At 38.8% G+C, this 14,614-nt stretch overlaps 1 protein-coding gene across 21 annotated transcripts in view; it reads left to right on the top strand.

Moving 5' to 3' along the window:
• The window catches only part of REPS2 (RALBP1 associated Eps domain containing 2), a 155,864-nt gene that overhangs the window by 53,968 nt on the left and 87,282 nt on the right, over nt 1-14,614 (top strand). For 8 of the 21 annotated variants that reach the window (XM_075060241.1, XM_075060246.1, XM_075060245.1 and 5 more), the window contains exons 4-6: nt 2,380-2,530; nt 6,733-6,830; nt 12,638-12,773. In XM_075060241.1, the coding sequence (XP_074916342.1) occupies nt 2,380-2,530; nt 6,733-6,830; nt 12,638-12,773 (385 nt within the window). The remainder of the gene's footprint in view (nt 1-2,379; nt 2,531-6,732; nt 6,831-12,637; nt 12,774-14,614) is intronic. The other 13 variants (XM_075060287.1, XM_075060277.1, XM_075060255.1 and 10 more) reach the window with 3 other exon arrangements.

Below are 14,614 nucleotides of genomic sequence, written 5' to 3'. Positions count from 1 at the left end.
CTCCGATTGATCTGGCTACCCGGGTAGTGATAGATGGTCCCTAACACCAAAGATCGCAGCAGTATTCAAGTTAGTTCCCTTTCCAAAGGACCAGTCACTTACCCTAGGGCAATTGCACCTTAGATCTCACACCAGTGACCATGCTTGTAGCCAATTCTATGATAAACTATCAAAAGAATCATTAACTAGGAAAAGGAAATAAGAAAGTTATATACAAGGTTAAAAGCAGATAAACATACAGTCGTAGGTTCCAAAAGGTGATAGAAGCTGCTGCAATGTGCAAACTCTGTATGTCCTTTAGGTAGGGCTAACCCAGGCTAAGCAGCTGGGATCCCTCACTTATGCTTAGAAATTTTTGCCTCCTAAAGTCCTAGCAACATAGAGATACAGTTTCTCCTTGTTGGGGCCTTTTATTCCTTGCCCTTTCAAGTTGCAAGTTCAACTGCTGGGAAGAATTCAGTTGCATATCTCCTATTCATGGAGGGGGGGAGAGCAATCAACAAAATCTTTTGTCTTCTGATGTTCCAAATGGTTTGTTTGGTGTTTGTGGGCCTTCTTCTGTTGGGCAGGAGATAACGCCTCCTGTAGTATTTCACACTTGGTAATGCTTCTCTCCTGACTGGTGATTTACAGTTACGAAGCAAACTCTAAGGGTATGGCTACACTTGAAATTGCGGCAGCACTTTGAAGTGTGAGTGTGGTCGGAGCGCCAGTGCTGGGAGAGAGCTCTCCCAGCGCTGCACGTAAACCACATCCTCTACGGGTGTAGCTTGCAGCGCTGAGAGCCGCGCTCCCAGCGTTGCGGCACTGATTACACCGAGGCTTTACAGTGCTGTATCTTGCAGCACTCAGGGGGGTGTTTTTTCACACCCCTGAGCGCGAAAGTTGCAGCGCTGTAAAGTGCCAGTGTAGCCATACCCTTAAATATTACTTTATGACATTGGATACAGATATAACAAGTAAGATTAATGCATGTGGTAATTTACAAGCGTTCTGTAAATTCTAAACACTAACCACATATTTATAACTCTAATACCTATTTTAACAACACTTACACACACCAGACCGGTTCCAGTTATATATTTGTCAGTCTCCAGTTGATGCCTAGGGCCTTGGCATGACCTGGCTACTGGTCTGCCATCATCACAACTCCTTGTTTTTGGGTTGAGGAAACCTAGAATCATAGAATATTAGAGTTGGAAGAGACTTCAGGAGGTCATCTAGTCCAATCCCCTGCTCAAAGCAGGACCAACACCAACTAAATCATCCCAGCCAAGGCTTTGTCAAGCCAGGCCTTAAAAAACCTACCATATTCTTTCTCCTTTAATCTCCTTTGAGGTGTTATACCAGGCTAGTTCTGGAAATCCACCCTCAGGGAAATATTCTGAATTCCCAGTTAAAAATAGCTGAATCATAAAGAGATTCATATTGTCTGAATCTATAAAAACTGAGAATGAGTGTGATGCTTACATGCTTTTAAAAAAAGCAATCTCACAGCCCCTTTGTTATTTGCATGACCCTTTCCCTTGCCTGACATCATCTCATCATGCATCATGTTTTGTAGTGAAAGCTCCTTGGGGCAGGCAGTGTATATATCTGTAGAGCACATGCACACTTATGGCACTGCCAATATTAGTAATAACAAACTTGGCCTGAGGCTAACCATTATTAATGAATTAATGGGGCATGCACATATAGAATAATGAAATTGGAAATAAGATTGCAAATATTTGTTTTCTGTGAATAATTCCATTCAAGTAGAGCATTGCCACCAAAACTAGAGCTCTTCCTAGGTGACTTTTATTGCCTTGGTGTTGTACTGTGAAGTAATATTTTTTTCTGTTTTATATAGTAAATTATTGTGTCCTCTACAGAAGCTCAATCGTCAAGGAAAAAGGAAACAAACTCCAAGTTAGATCTGACATCTACAAATCTACTTCTCACAAAGACAGTTCACAGAATATTTAAAATAAATCTTTGAATTGGTGCTTTTAATTATTTTTCATTTTTTGCATTCTTCTGAAATGAAAAGTATTTTCTTAAATGGGGAATGCATTCAAACACCTAAATACAATATGCAAATCCAAAAATACCCAATAATAATAAGATTTAACAAAAATATTTCTCCAGTCATATATGCAAGTAAAATGTCTTAGAGTTCATTCTAACCCCTTCCGATGAATATGGCTGTATTTTACTCCCAGAAAAAGGCTCAACATCAAAGCATCACTTTGCCATCTTCCATTTATAATCACGTTTCTTTTGGAAACGTTTCTTTGAGGCATGAGAATTTCAGTTATTACTATGCCTTGCACATCATGCTGTATGTGATTGAACTGGTATGCAGTATTACTCCACCTATTTCTGTAGTCACCTCAGAATTCCACTTTGTTGTTTCTGAAGCAGGAAACCAAGTCTCCTCCCATGTCACCGATGTGTTCACCTCCTGCTTCTCCATCTAATTACCAGAGAATACCCTTGAGTTATGGCTATGGCAAGTCAAGGAGTAGGCTTGAACAGCCACATGGAGGTAGGATAAAATCTGGGATGCACAAGTCATACACTGTTGTTTTTTTCCCTCCAGTGCCTTCAAATCTCAAATGCAATTAAGGAATCAGCCTAATAATGTCTGGACTTAATTACATCTGTCTTTTAGTAAATGAGCTGACCATCTTTTTTTTATTTTATGCAGAAGCTTTGCTTTCTGATTATTTAGTCCTCTCTTCCTGTTTGCTTTCCAGTAAATATCATATGTAGATTTGTGTGCAACTGTTCACAAATTAATGCTAATTGCCACATTTTTGGCAAACCTATGTGCAGTATACGTTAATGATTGAATACTGTGAATGTTTCAGTGCATAAGCATGTTTTTTTAATATTAAAATAAAAACCCCACTCCTGATTTCAATAACTGCTGAACTAGTTTTCAGATTTACAGTGAGGCTTTGTTTGCAAGGGAGAACAATGGTTTCCTGGTTACATAACAAAAATAACAGTAAGGTATGAATGTAAAATGTAATGGGAACCCAGAAGAAAGTAAATGACCACAATTTAGACACTTTGGGCTTGATCATGCTGCTAGAAAAGTCAGTAGCATAACTCTCATCTGAGTACTTACAGAATATAGGTTTTTACAGGTTACTTTAAAAGCAGCAGAGAATCCTGTGGCACCTTATAGACTAACAGACGTTTGGGAGCATGAGCTTTCGTGGGTGAATACCCACTTCGTCAGATGCATGTATTCACCCACGAAAGCTCATGCTCCCAAACGTCTGTTAGTCTATAAGGTGCCACAGGATTCTCTGCTGCTTTTACAGATCCAGACTAACACGGCTACCCCTCTGATACTTGACAGGTTACTTTGTAAGCTGTGTAACGGAGTCTAGCTTTTGGAGCAGGAGCTGTCTTTACTATATCTTTGTATAGCACCCAACAGAATAGGGCACCAGTCCTGACCGGGGCTTCTAACAACTGTTGTAATATAAAATGATAATTAAAAATGATAGTGAGTGACCAGTAGATGCTCTGTCACAGATAAAGCATAAAATCTAACATCATTTCTTCAAAGGGACTAGACAACTGATGTGGATAGAGCTGGTTGGGAATCTTCTGCCAAAACTATTTTTTGTTGGAAAATTCCGATTTGTTGAAACTGAAACATCGAATGGGTATCCAGTTAGACTAAAAAGATTCATGAGATCCTAGATAGAATTTCTGGACAAAAGCAAAGAGAATGCTACACACCCCAGAAGAGCCAGTTGGCTGGGGCACTCACCTGCAATGTGGATGATCCAAGTTCAAGTTGCTGCTCTGCCGGTTTCAGGCTAGGGACTTGAACCAGGGTCTGCCACATGAGTGCCCTAATCACCAGGCTATAGAGTCAGTCTCTATCACTGGCCCAGTGGTTATTTAATAAGTTAATAATAATCTCTCCAACAAGAGAGATTGAGAGAGACCCACCCCAAAATAGCCAATAGACTAGTGGTCAGGCCATTCTCCTGTGATGTGGCAGACCCACATTCAAGTGTCTGCTCCAAATCAGGCAGGGTGTCTCGCATCCCAGCATAGTCCCCTAACCATTTGGCATTTCTTGGGTGGGTGGGTGGCTCCCTTTCTCATTCTCTCGTTTTCATTAAAAAGAAATAATTAAAAATCTTTGTTTTTGTCCTGATATGGAATGGGATAATTTTCTAAATCTTGGAAATGTTTATGGGATAGGAAAACCATTTCTTATCCAACTCCAAGTGTGGGTATCATGAGTTTACATGATCTCTGTGAATGAAGAGTGGGATGTATTGGTTCTTCAGCTATTGTCCTCCGTTACAAGTGACTAAACTAAACTGAGCTCTTATAAAAATTTTTAATTAAGTACAATTTGTGTTGGTGGTAAACATCAGCGATCTGATGCAATCAAATGGACTTCTAGTTAAAGGTTCATTTTAGTACTGAGTGATAGTCACTTGTTAGCAAGTAGACTGTCATCCACATTGATATGTTAGTTATCCACATGTAAGGTATAAAAAAGCAGTGATTTGTCATGTTCAAATAAGCACTGCAGGTGGAATTCCCTTCCACTGTACCAACATGTGCCCTGTCCAAATCAATCAGCCAGAGAACAGTAAGGACATATCCTGGATTACAATTCTCATGCAGTGCACTAGGTGTTAATGTTAACAAGAACTGTAAGATTACCAGAAATAATGATTCTGTTTTGTATGGCACAATCCATTATGTTCATGTACTTTCCCCACCATTGCAGGTTCTTGTAATGAGTGCTGAATGTCCCATGCTCTATTGGCTTACCTTGCTTTGAACAGTAGTTTATACTACAGTTTATACTTCCAGCAAGGTGCTATTCAAAGTGAGCAAAAGTTGTAGAATCAAGTCTAACATGAGTGTCAGATTCTTCTGAAAATTAATACAAGTAGATAAACATTAAGACGATAAAATCCTGCAAGGCCCTGAGCCCCTTGAGCACTAAAACATGTCCTCCAGAAAGGCATCCAGTCTGAATGTGAAGATTCTTAATGTTTTCAGATCGAGACTGGTTGGCTTTCTGGAAGGTATGCTTTAGTCAAACACAAGTTGCTGGTCTCAATACAGGGATGACTGGGTAAAATTCTATAGCCTGTGTTAGGTAGGATGTCAGACTAGATGATCTAATTGGTTCATTCTGACCTTAAAAAAATACAGGAATCTGTTAACATTCCGGTTTCATTGAAACCATTGCACTGAAGATACTGAAAACCATTCTGGAGGGGTCTATCGAGCATCGGGTTTGTGTATGCGTGTGTGGTGTTAACCTTTTTTGTACTGATTATACTCCGATGTGGTGTTCAGAAAGTAGAAATCCTGGCTCACTGAACATTCAATAAAAACAAGCTGCTTTGTAACCTTAGTAAGATTTTGCGTTTCCTTGATTTTCATTTTTCAGAAGACTAAAATTTTGTATAAATGATGCTGAATAGCATTAGGACAGTGCTACAGTTTGAACACTTCAGCAGAAGAAGTTGGATTTCAAAATAACAAATTTGAAGGAGAGCACCAACGTGCCCTGCTTCAATGTCTAGTTATTTATCTTCATTTAAAAACAGGATTGTTCCTAAATTACGCAGATGGAATGGAATTCTTCTCGCCTTAGGACTACTGAAATTATTGTTGCTTTTCTTCGTTAACTCTAGTCCAGATTTGGAGAGGTGCTGAGCCACCTGCAATACCATCAGGATCAGGCCTTCTCTGTTTTGAAATATTAATCTAGGTTTTAAAATTAAAAGATATATTCAAAACTAGTGGCCTATTGATGACTGGCAAAAAAAAATCAGGTTTGGATTTTGCTTGTCGATCAAATATGTCTCAAATCAAGAAGTGATTATTAAGTAACTATTATTTTCTTATCTGTATTTGTAGTACATACTTAGGACCCTGGAAATATCTCCTGTTAGAGCCCTTTTCTATTTCCACTCAGCAAATGCTGAATTTACCTGAAATTTGTGGGACTATTTTGTTTAAAAGTAACTTTGGTCTATAGTAACTTTTCTCTGCAAAGCATCTGTTTTTGAATAAGAAAATCATTATTGATGTCAACACATCTCCTAGAAAAAGATGTCATTGCTGTATACGCAGTAGGAAGCAAAAAACTTTGGGTTTTAGGAGGTTCTAAAAATAGGAAGCTTATTGTTTTTGTTTTCAATGTTCTGGCAACTGAATGATCAACAACCAAAAACCCCAGGTATTTAGGATCCAGAGAATTTTCCGCAGTCAAATTTCAACAGTTCTGTTACAGATCAAATCAATGTCTAATGCTCTTCCTTGACAATGTCCTCTTTAAACAAATTAGATTTATTATAATAAAAAAGTGAAAAACCTAAATCTCTTGAAAATGACAGTTGAAAATTCACTACATTCATTAGTTAGCTGTTTTACTGTAATAGTTTATTTTTGTGCTGCAGCTGGTTGTCATGTAAATGTGCATTTTAACAACTGTTAAAGCAATTAATACCAATCTGATAGGATGAAATGACAGCTTTTATTGTTAATGCCTAAATATTAAAGAAGAGAAACTTCGTTATAGAAGGCGAGCATGTCATTAGGGCTTTGGGTAAGGGGACAGAAGTAATGGTAGTACAGTAATATTAAGCTTAATAAACCTCTGTATTGTAATGCTTAATTTTCACTTTGAGCTTGTGGAACCTTATTGAGTTCTCTGATTTTTTTTTTCTTTAACTTTCATAGTTTCTTATGAAGCTAGACATTCTACACACCAACAAGATGGACCATCAACGGGAAATTATGGATCCAAATCTGCACTTGTACATTCCTCTCTTAGTCGGGTAATGAATTGCCTGGGGATTAAAGAAATAAATAAAACAAAAAAAGAAATGCATGAAGTTCCAGTTCTTATCAAAGTGACTTCTCATTAGGGACACTGCTTATCACTGCCACATAAAACTTAGGCTCTGACCCTCTAGTGGTGTTTTTTGAAATAAGTGGGGATGTTAGTCCCAATAACGTAGACAAATTCCATTTTGAATAAATCAAGACCAAAATTTCCCCACAGTTTTAGCTGAGTAAAGTATTCTTCATTATTTTCACTTTATATAATCTTCATTTTGTTTCTCTTCTGCAAAGGTTTCCTCCTCATCTCTATTGCCAGGCAAACACAGTCTTTATTTTGCAAGTGAGCACAGAAAGGAAGACTGTGGGGTTCAGTTACGCCCAAATTTTGGTTTTGTAAAAACATTTTACAAAGCTTAACATGAATACAAATGTTTTCAGAAATTTAAATATAAAAGTTCTTCCGATGATTTTTTTGTTTGTTTGTTTAAATAACAACACTCCTCTCTCATATTTGCAGCTCATTGATTGGTGCATCCTTCTAGTGTAGGAGAAGTACAAAGCACAACTGACTAGAAAGCCAACTGAAAATGAGTACCGGTAGTTCATTTTCATTGTTTAAGCTGAGTGAAATTAAAATGTAAGCAAACAACATAAATATTGAAAAATTAGATTGAGAGTCTTAGATAATCAGAAGTGAAAGAATTTTAAGGTATTAATAACACAAGAAAAACATCTTTAAAATATATTAATTTAATTGAGATTTTTTTAAGTGATCTAGTGCAGGGGTAGGCAACCTATGGCATGGGTGCCGAAGGCGGCACGTGAGCTGATTTTCAGTGGCACTCACGCTGCCCGGGTCTTGGCCACCGTCCGGGGGGGCTCTGCATTTTAATTTAATTTTAAATGAAGCTTCTTAAACATTTAAAACTCTTATTTACTTTACATACTACAATAGCTTCATTATATATTATAGACTTTTATAGAAAAAGACCTTCTAAAAACTTTAAAATGTATTACTTGCACACACAACCTTAAATTAGAGTGAATAAACGAAGACTCAGCACACCATTTCTCAAAGGTTGCCGACCCCTGATCTAGTGTGTTATCCCTGAGACACTCACACTGCCATGACCTGATATCCAGCTCCCGTGCAGGAAATCATTCAAATTTGTAGACCCAGTTTATTGTCTCAATCATCCCAATCCTGATAAAGAAGATTAGGTGGGATGTTTTGTTTGATTTACTTGAACTGGTCTAGAGTTTTCCTGCTGGCTTCAAAACCATAACTCTGCAGACTTTCCAATCTGCAAAATTTCCTATTACTGCAGCAGTTTTTTGGTCTAAGGTAAAATCTTGCCATGTTTACCAGCAGAACTGCTTTTATTTAAATGAAAGTGGCTGTTTTTTGACTGTGCTCTCATTGTGTCTACCTCATAACATAAGAACAACATGAGGCATGGATAGATGATTAGGGATGGAATGGGTTTTTCAAGCAAAGTCAGTTTCCCCCTCCCTCTGGCCCATGTCTACTTAGAACGCAAGGGACTGCAGCTCCTACAAGAATTATTAATCCTTTATATCTTGCCGTATTGATTAGCTTGAGTTCATATTTTTTACTGTACAAGCAAATATAGTGCAACGTAAAACGTATTTGTCAGTGTTCCATTTATGCATTTCAGTAATTCCGCACCAAAGGAATTCTACAAGGCTATCCGGAGCTCCATCACATAGTAGCCAGGGGATAATTTTGAATGCTTCCTTTTGTTTAAAGCTTGCCAACTATATCTATAGTTTGCAGACAGAAGTTATGAAAACAATGCACTCTAAACTGGAGCAGAGTATGTTGACCTGTAATATTCTATTTCTGATTTGTTCTGCTACTTACATTCTATTTTAAACTGCCTTGAAGAATTAGGACTATGTTTGCTTGATCAGTTGGTGTGAATAAGGTCAATAGTTTTCATTGTTTCAGTACTGCCACGATTTTTCTAGGATTATGTAGAAATTACACAAAATAACATAGCTGTTCAACTAAAGTAGTATGCATGAGAGAATTGTGGAATGTAGCATTATGGGGATCAAAGACACTAATGAAGACAGACAGGATTGGCCTTTGACCTATCAGCTTCTCTTCCTCTTCTGCCTCCTTCCTTGGATGTTTGCTCTGCTTCAGTTTAAAGCAATTACCCTTTTTCCACAGCTGCTGCAGAACATAAAAAAGGAAGCAGCACTCCATAAGGAAATCCTGCCTGGTGTGTATGGAGAATTCAGACCAAACATGTAGGAGCAAAGTAAAATAACTTTGTAGTCTGTCATTGGCCTTGATTATGATATTTTTCTAAAGCCTTTCCCTGTTGGATCTTAGAGAGCTTTAGGAAGATTAATTACTAGATCTAGTCAAATGTTTTTAATCAAAACTCTTCTTCAGAGCAAAATGGCTTTTTGATAAAATGGTCATTTTTGAGAGAGGATTAGATGGTCAATGTACTTGTTATTACTGTGGTGGTGATCAGATGTATTGAACTAGCTAGAGTGGGGAGCAAGCAGGTATTTAAAATGAGTGGTTGGCTCTGTAGTTCATCTTTCAAGAAGTGGAAGTTGTGGCGGCCCATTGATTGGACAAGTCCTGGGTGTTGACAAAGTATGTGTGAGAGAGTGAGATATATGCAGGACCATTTATGGCTAAATGTTTGGTACATGGCTAGGGCCAGCTGTGGAATTATACTAACGAGTATGATTTGATGGAGCATTAAGTTCTTCAGTGATTTTTCAGATGACTCTGTCATCTTTCTTTTAGGGTTTTGTAAAGAGGAACTTCCGAAGAGATGGGTCAGATGGAAGTTCCATTTTCCCAAATGCTCCTTTGTTGCAGGGAGTATTAATACTCAACAGACCACTATAAATGGCTAAAATATACCTAGTTTATCAAAGTACACAAATATGTCCGAACCAGTAAGTCAGGCAAGAAAGAAACACATGCTGCATTAACAGTAGAGAGAGACTGACAACTGAGTCTGTTCCATTGACTCTACAACAAAAGTCTAAAATAAATAGCAGTAACACATTTATACTCCTTGCCTGGTGCCCACCCCGGAGTCCACTGGTCTTGGCTAGTTAACATAAGTGTCTTTGCTCAACCTCAGAACCCAGCACATCTTGCTGTAAGAAATTATCCTCTTATTTCACAAAGAAGATCCCCAGCATCTGGTCCATCAAGAGCATCAACTTGACACAGGACCAGAAACATAATGCCCCTCTTCTGAAAATTCATCCCAGTGGCACAAGAACTAATGGAAGTACCGATGCCAATAAAGGCCAGCACTGGTGACTATTGTAAAAAAGCAGGTCAAATCCTTCTTGAGCTGCCAATACTGTAGTGGTTTATGTTGGCACTGGCAAACAATGTTGCTGTGAGGCTGTGGCATTGTCTGTATGACGCTAGGCTATGCAGATTCCTTGAGTTCTGGGGTATCAGACAGAAGTCCAAAATACTTCAAGCTTCTCAAGAATCTAAATAGTGTACCAAATTTTGAGTCCAACTTTGATGAAAATTTCATGACCACAAAAATGTTTCTGATAAGATACTGCATACTTGAGTCCTGCTTCTTCTGAGTATTTTTTAATTGGATTTTGCACACTCTGTTTATCTTGTTGGCTGCCTAAGATGTACATGAGATATATTTCTTCAGATTTCTCACTGTGGCAACCAATTGTGCAGCTTCACTAGTAGAACCCACTGAGCGAGAATTTGTATAGACCAGATTGACCACTGGCATTTTTAGCCACTGAGTTGTCTAATCCTGCTAAGAGCAAATCTAGATGCCATGGTGGTTAAAATTTCAAATGTTACCAGTAGCCTGTCCATACTAGCACCTCACCAATGGCATCAATGGTGGATAATTTTAATAAAAAAAAAGCCTAAGGTAGACAACGCCATTGTGAATTAACAAGGCAGTAAGTTTGCCGCTGGTGTCATGAATAAGACTATGAGCCTGATTCTCATTTACACTAAGGGTATGGCTACACTTGCAGCTGTACAGTGCTGGGAGTTAAAGCTGTCTTCATACAGCTGTGTAGGGAAAGCGCTGCAGTGTGGCCACACTGACAGCTACCAGCGCTGCAGTGTAGCCACATTTGCAGCATTTGCAGCAGTGTTGGAAGTGGTGCATTATGGGCAGCTATCCCAGCGTTCAAGTGGCTGCAACGTGCTTTTCAAAAGAGGGGGGTAGGGTGGAGTGTGACAGGCAGCATGGGGGAGACAGAGAGAGTGGATTTTTGGAGCTGACACTGTGTCAGCTCCCTGCCTTGCAAGTTCTAAGGACTTGAAGATACACAGCACCAACCATAAGCAGCTCCGGGAGTCCTGAGTTCACAGCAAAACAAAGAGAGGGATCACAACAAAACAAAGAGTGTTATCTTTACTTAAAAAGGATTATGGGAATGTTCCGGAGGTCAGTTACAGCGTAATAAGATTAATCACTGTTTACACTGGCACCCCAGCGCTGCAAGAGCAGTGCTATAGTCATTATTCCCCAGGCCGAGGTGGAGTACAGCCAGCGCTGTAGCCAGGGAGATACAGCACTGTATGTGCCTTGCCAGTGTGGACGGGGAGTAAGTTACAGTGCTGTAAAGCCACCACCAGCGCTGTAACTCTCCAGTATAGCCAAGCCCTAAGGCCTTGTTACACTGCTCTGGAGTGTAAAGGTGCTTCAGAGTGGGTATGAATAACACGTTTACACATCAGCACTTTCTAAAAGGGTCTTAGTACAAATGAGAATAAAGCCCCATGACTATTAGGGTTGTTGTTTTTTAATCACCAGTCATGTTTTTTGTTCCCCTTGTCTGTCTACCACAGAGCAAAACTTCTCCATGAATTTTTACAAACTTTCCTCTGTGGAAGAGTGATCTAGGTTTTTAAGCTGTTCTAAACTATAGTCTCATTAATATTAAACAGTTTTAAAATAATGTTTGTTGAATTGTAGACTGTGGCTTGAAATAATATAACCTCAGGAATTTGATTTTTTTTTTTTAAATCGATGATTTTTTTTTTTTTGTACACTTGGGAAGAACTTACACTGTTTCCCATGAAACATCATGTATCTAAAACATCATGTAGTTTAAACCAATAAATCTCACATAATTTTAAACTATCACAAAGTACTACTTTGTGATATTTCCTGTTTTGGGGATCTTTCAACACATTTTAAAAAACAAAGTCACATATTTGAGTTTGAGCACGTTGACAGCCTAGCCAGAGGAGTGGTCTTAAATTTTGCTGGAGCATATAGCTTATTCTTTCCTACATTCTGTCACTGAAATATTTGTCATGCAGGTCAAAGCATTTTAAATGTTTGCTTCTTTCCACCATAAGAGTGAAGCTCACAACATTGACATCCCCTTCTATGCAAACAAACAAACACACACAACCTTATACAAATCAACCTTTAAAAAAGTAAAAAAAAGACGTAGGGAGGCTGCCAGCTGTGGAGAAAGCAGGCAGCCAAACAGCGTAAGAGTGGAGCATTGCACAGCTTTAAATGAGTATGTTCCCTCATTGATCAGCAACGTAACAACATTAAGAGGGACGACTTTAAGTGAGGAGTTACTGTATTTCTCTGAGCAAATGGGCATTTATAATAAGCCCTAACTGTAACAGGTATTAATTGGCTTGGGCCTTTCTTCTCCCGTTTCTTTAAAAAAGGGCCTGCTAGATGCGCAGACTGACCCTGACTTCTTAAAATGTCTGTGTGTGCTGCTTTCCCCGCACTTTTGTAAGTGACTTTTTGCCTTTTTTTTGAAGTTTCTTTCAGTAGAAACTGAGCCACAAGAGAGCAGTAATTACCCGGATGACCCCTGGAGGATAACTGAGGAACAGCGAGAATATTACATCAACCAGTTCAAATCCCTACAGCCTGATCTGAACTCTCTCATTTCAGGTAACATTTACTAATATGTATGTGCAGCAAAACAACCAGGATGAAAGACCTGAAAATTAAAGCAAAGTACAGTAGATAAGGGAAAGCTTCTTGAATTATCTTTAGATCAGGTTTGTGACCCAGACAAGGTTGATTTAAAAAAATTTTTTTTTAAGTAACAACTTCTAAAAAAGTTACCAACCTACCCACTGCATTTTGTCTCTTTTTTGCTACCCACCCAAGATTCAAATTCATGGGGACGCCCAAAAATATAGACCAGTGTCATCGTCCTCCTCTGCTGCCTCCTCCTTGCCCCACTGAGGGGGCAGCAACTACTTGCATCCAGCACCCAACACCGCAACCCTAACCCTGGCGCACCAGGTCACAACGTCACATACTCAAATACCTCGCCCTCCAAATCCTCTTTCTCTTCCCCACGGTCTACAGCCCTAGGCCTGCAACCCATCTACCACCTTCCTGTGACCCACTGAATTAAAGCATTAAAATAATACAGTGGGTAACAAATAGTTTCTTTGAAGAATTATTTTATTATTTAAAGCGTGGTTCTACTGTTAAAGATGACTCCAAAATGGGGTACAGGTTAAATGTATATTTTAATACCACATGCTCTCTCTTAACAGGTAAAATATTTTTTCTTAACTGCCATCCCTGCAAACTCAATCTGGGATCTGAGAGCCAAGCTGGGTTAATTCTTTCTTGTGTGTCGTCATCAGAAATAAATGTTCTGCAGGCCAAATGCTGTCCTCACTTACAACTTTGCAACCCCATTGTCTTCAGAGAGTTTATACAAGTGTCATTGATTGGAATTTATCAACAAAAAGAAAATCTTTTGATGTTTCACAAAGAGGACTAGAGTCCAGCTATTTCTCTCAGCTGTGGTGACTGCAGGGCTAAAAGGAATAAAAAAATAAAAGAAATGAATATTTGTCACTAAAATGAATAGATATGATTCTAAACACACGCTGGGAGTAGATCTTTTGAGGAAGAATGTGTGAGTTTCACATACTAATTTTTCAAAATAGAAACACACTTTAAAATAAATGGTTTGAATCTGAAGACAGATTTCTGGGATGATTTAGTTGGGGATTGGTCCTGCTTTGAACAGGGGGTTGGACTAGATGACCTCCTGATATTCTATGACAGGCATTTGGGGCTCAGTCCTGCAAAGTGCCAAGCTCTGGCCTGATCCATAAAAACACAAGCATGTACTTAACTACTTTCCTATTAAAGTCAATGGGACTGTTTAGGTGCTTAAAGTTAATTATCTGTTTAACTGTTCTACAGGATCATTTCAGGATGCTCAGCACTCTGTAGGATTGAGTTGTTGGCCCTTAAGCAGTTAAATGTAAACCCTGCCTAGCACACACATGGTAACAGTATTGTAACTGATCTTAAAAATCAGATTTTCACTCTGACCAGACATCTTGTGAGAGGAATTATTCTAGGTACTGAGAGTTAGTCTGGCAAGGAAAAGCCACAGATTTTAACTACAGGCATTTTGACTATGTCCGCTGAGGTTATATTAGTGAAATCCAACACTTTGGGTTTCAGGAATTCTGACCTCAGACAAAAGTTTTAAAATAATTGCATGATCTTGGCAGAAATTAGCACTTCATCAGTTTTTTCCCCTTGGTTAAATCTTCTCCAACAGTTCTTCCTAGCAGGAGGGAAAAGAAAATGGAAGTTCAGCACATAGTGGATTTCCAGTGAAGCTGCATATAGTAAACTTTGTTTATAACACAGTGCAGTCTTTAGAATATGCAAGATGTTTGCTCTATCTATTCCGAGAGAGAGCCTCATAGGGCCAGACATTGCATTTCATGCACATCCAGAGTTACTAT

This window comes from Chelonoidis abingdonii, chromosome 1 (genome assembly GCF_003597395.2).
Source record: "Chelonoidis abingdonii isolate Lonesome George chromosome 1, CheloAbing_2.0, whole genome shotgun sequence".
Lineage (NCBI taxonomy): Eukaryota > Metazoa > Chordata > Testudines > Testudinidae > Chelonoidis > Chelonoidis abingdonii.
This window is presented reverse-complemented; position numbering and strand designations above follow the sequence as displayed.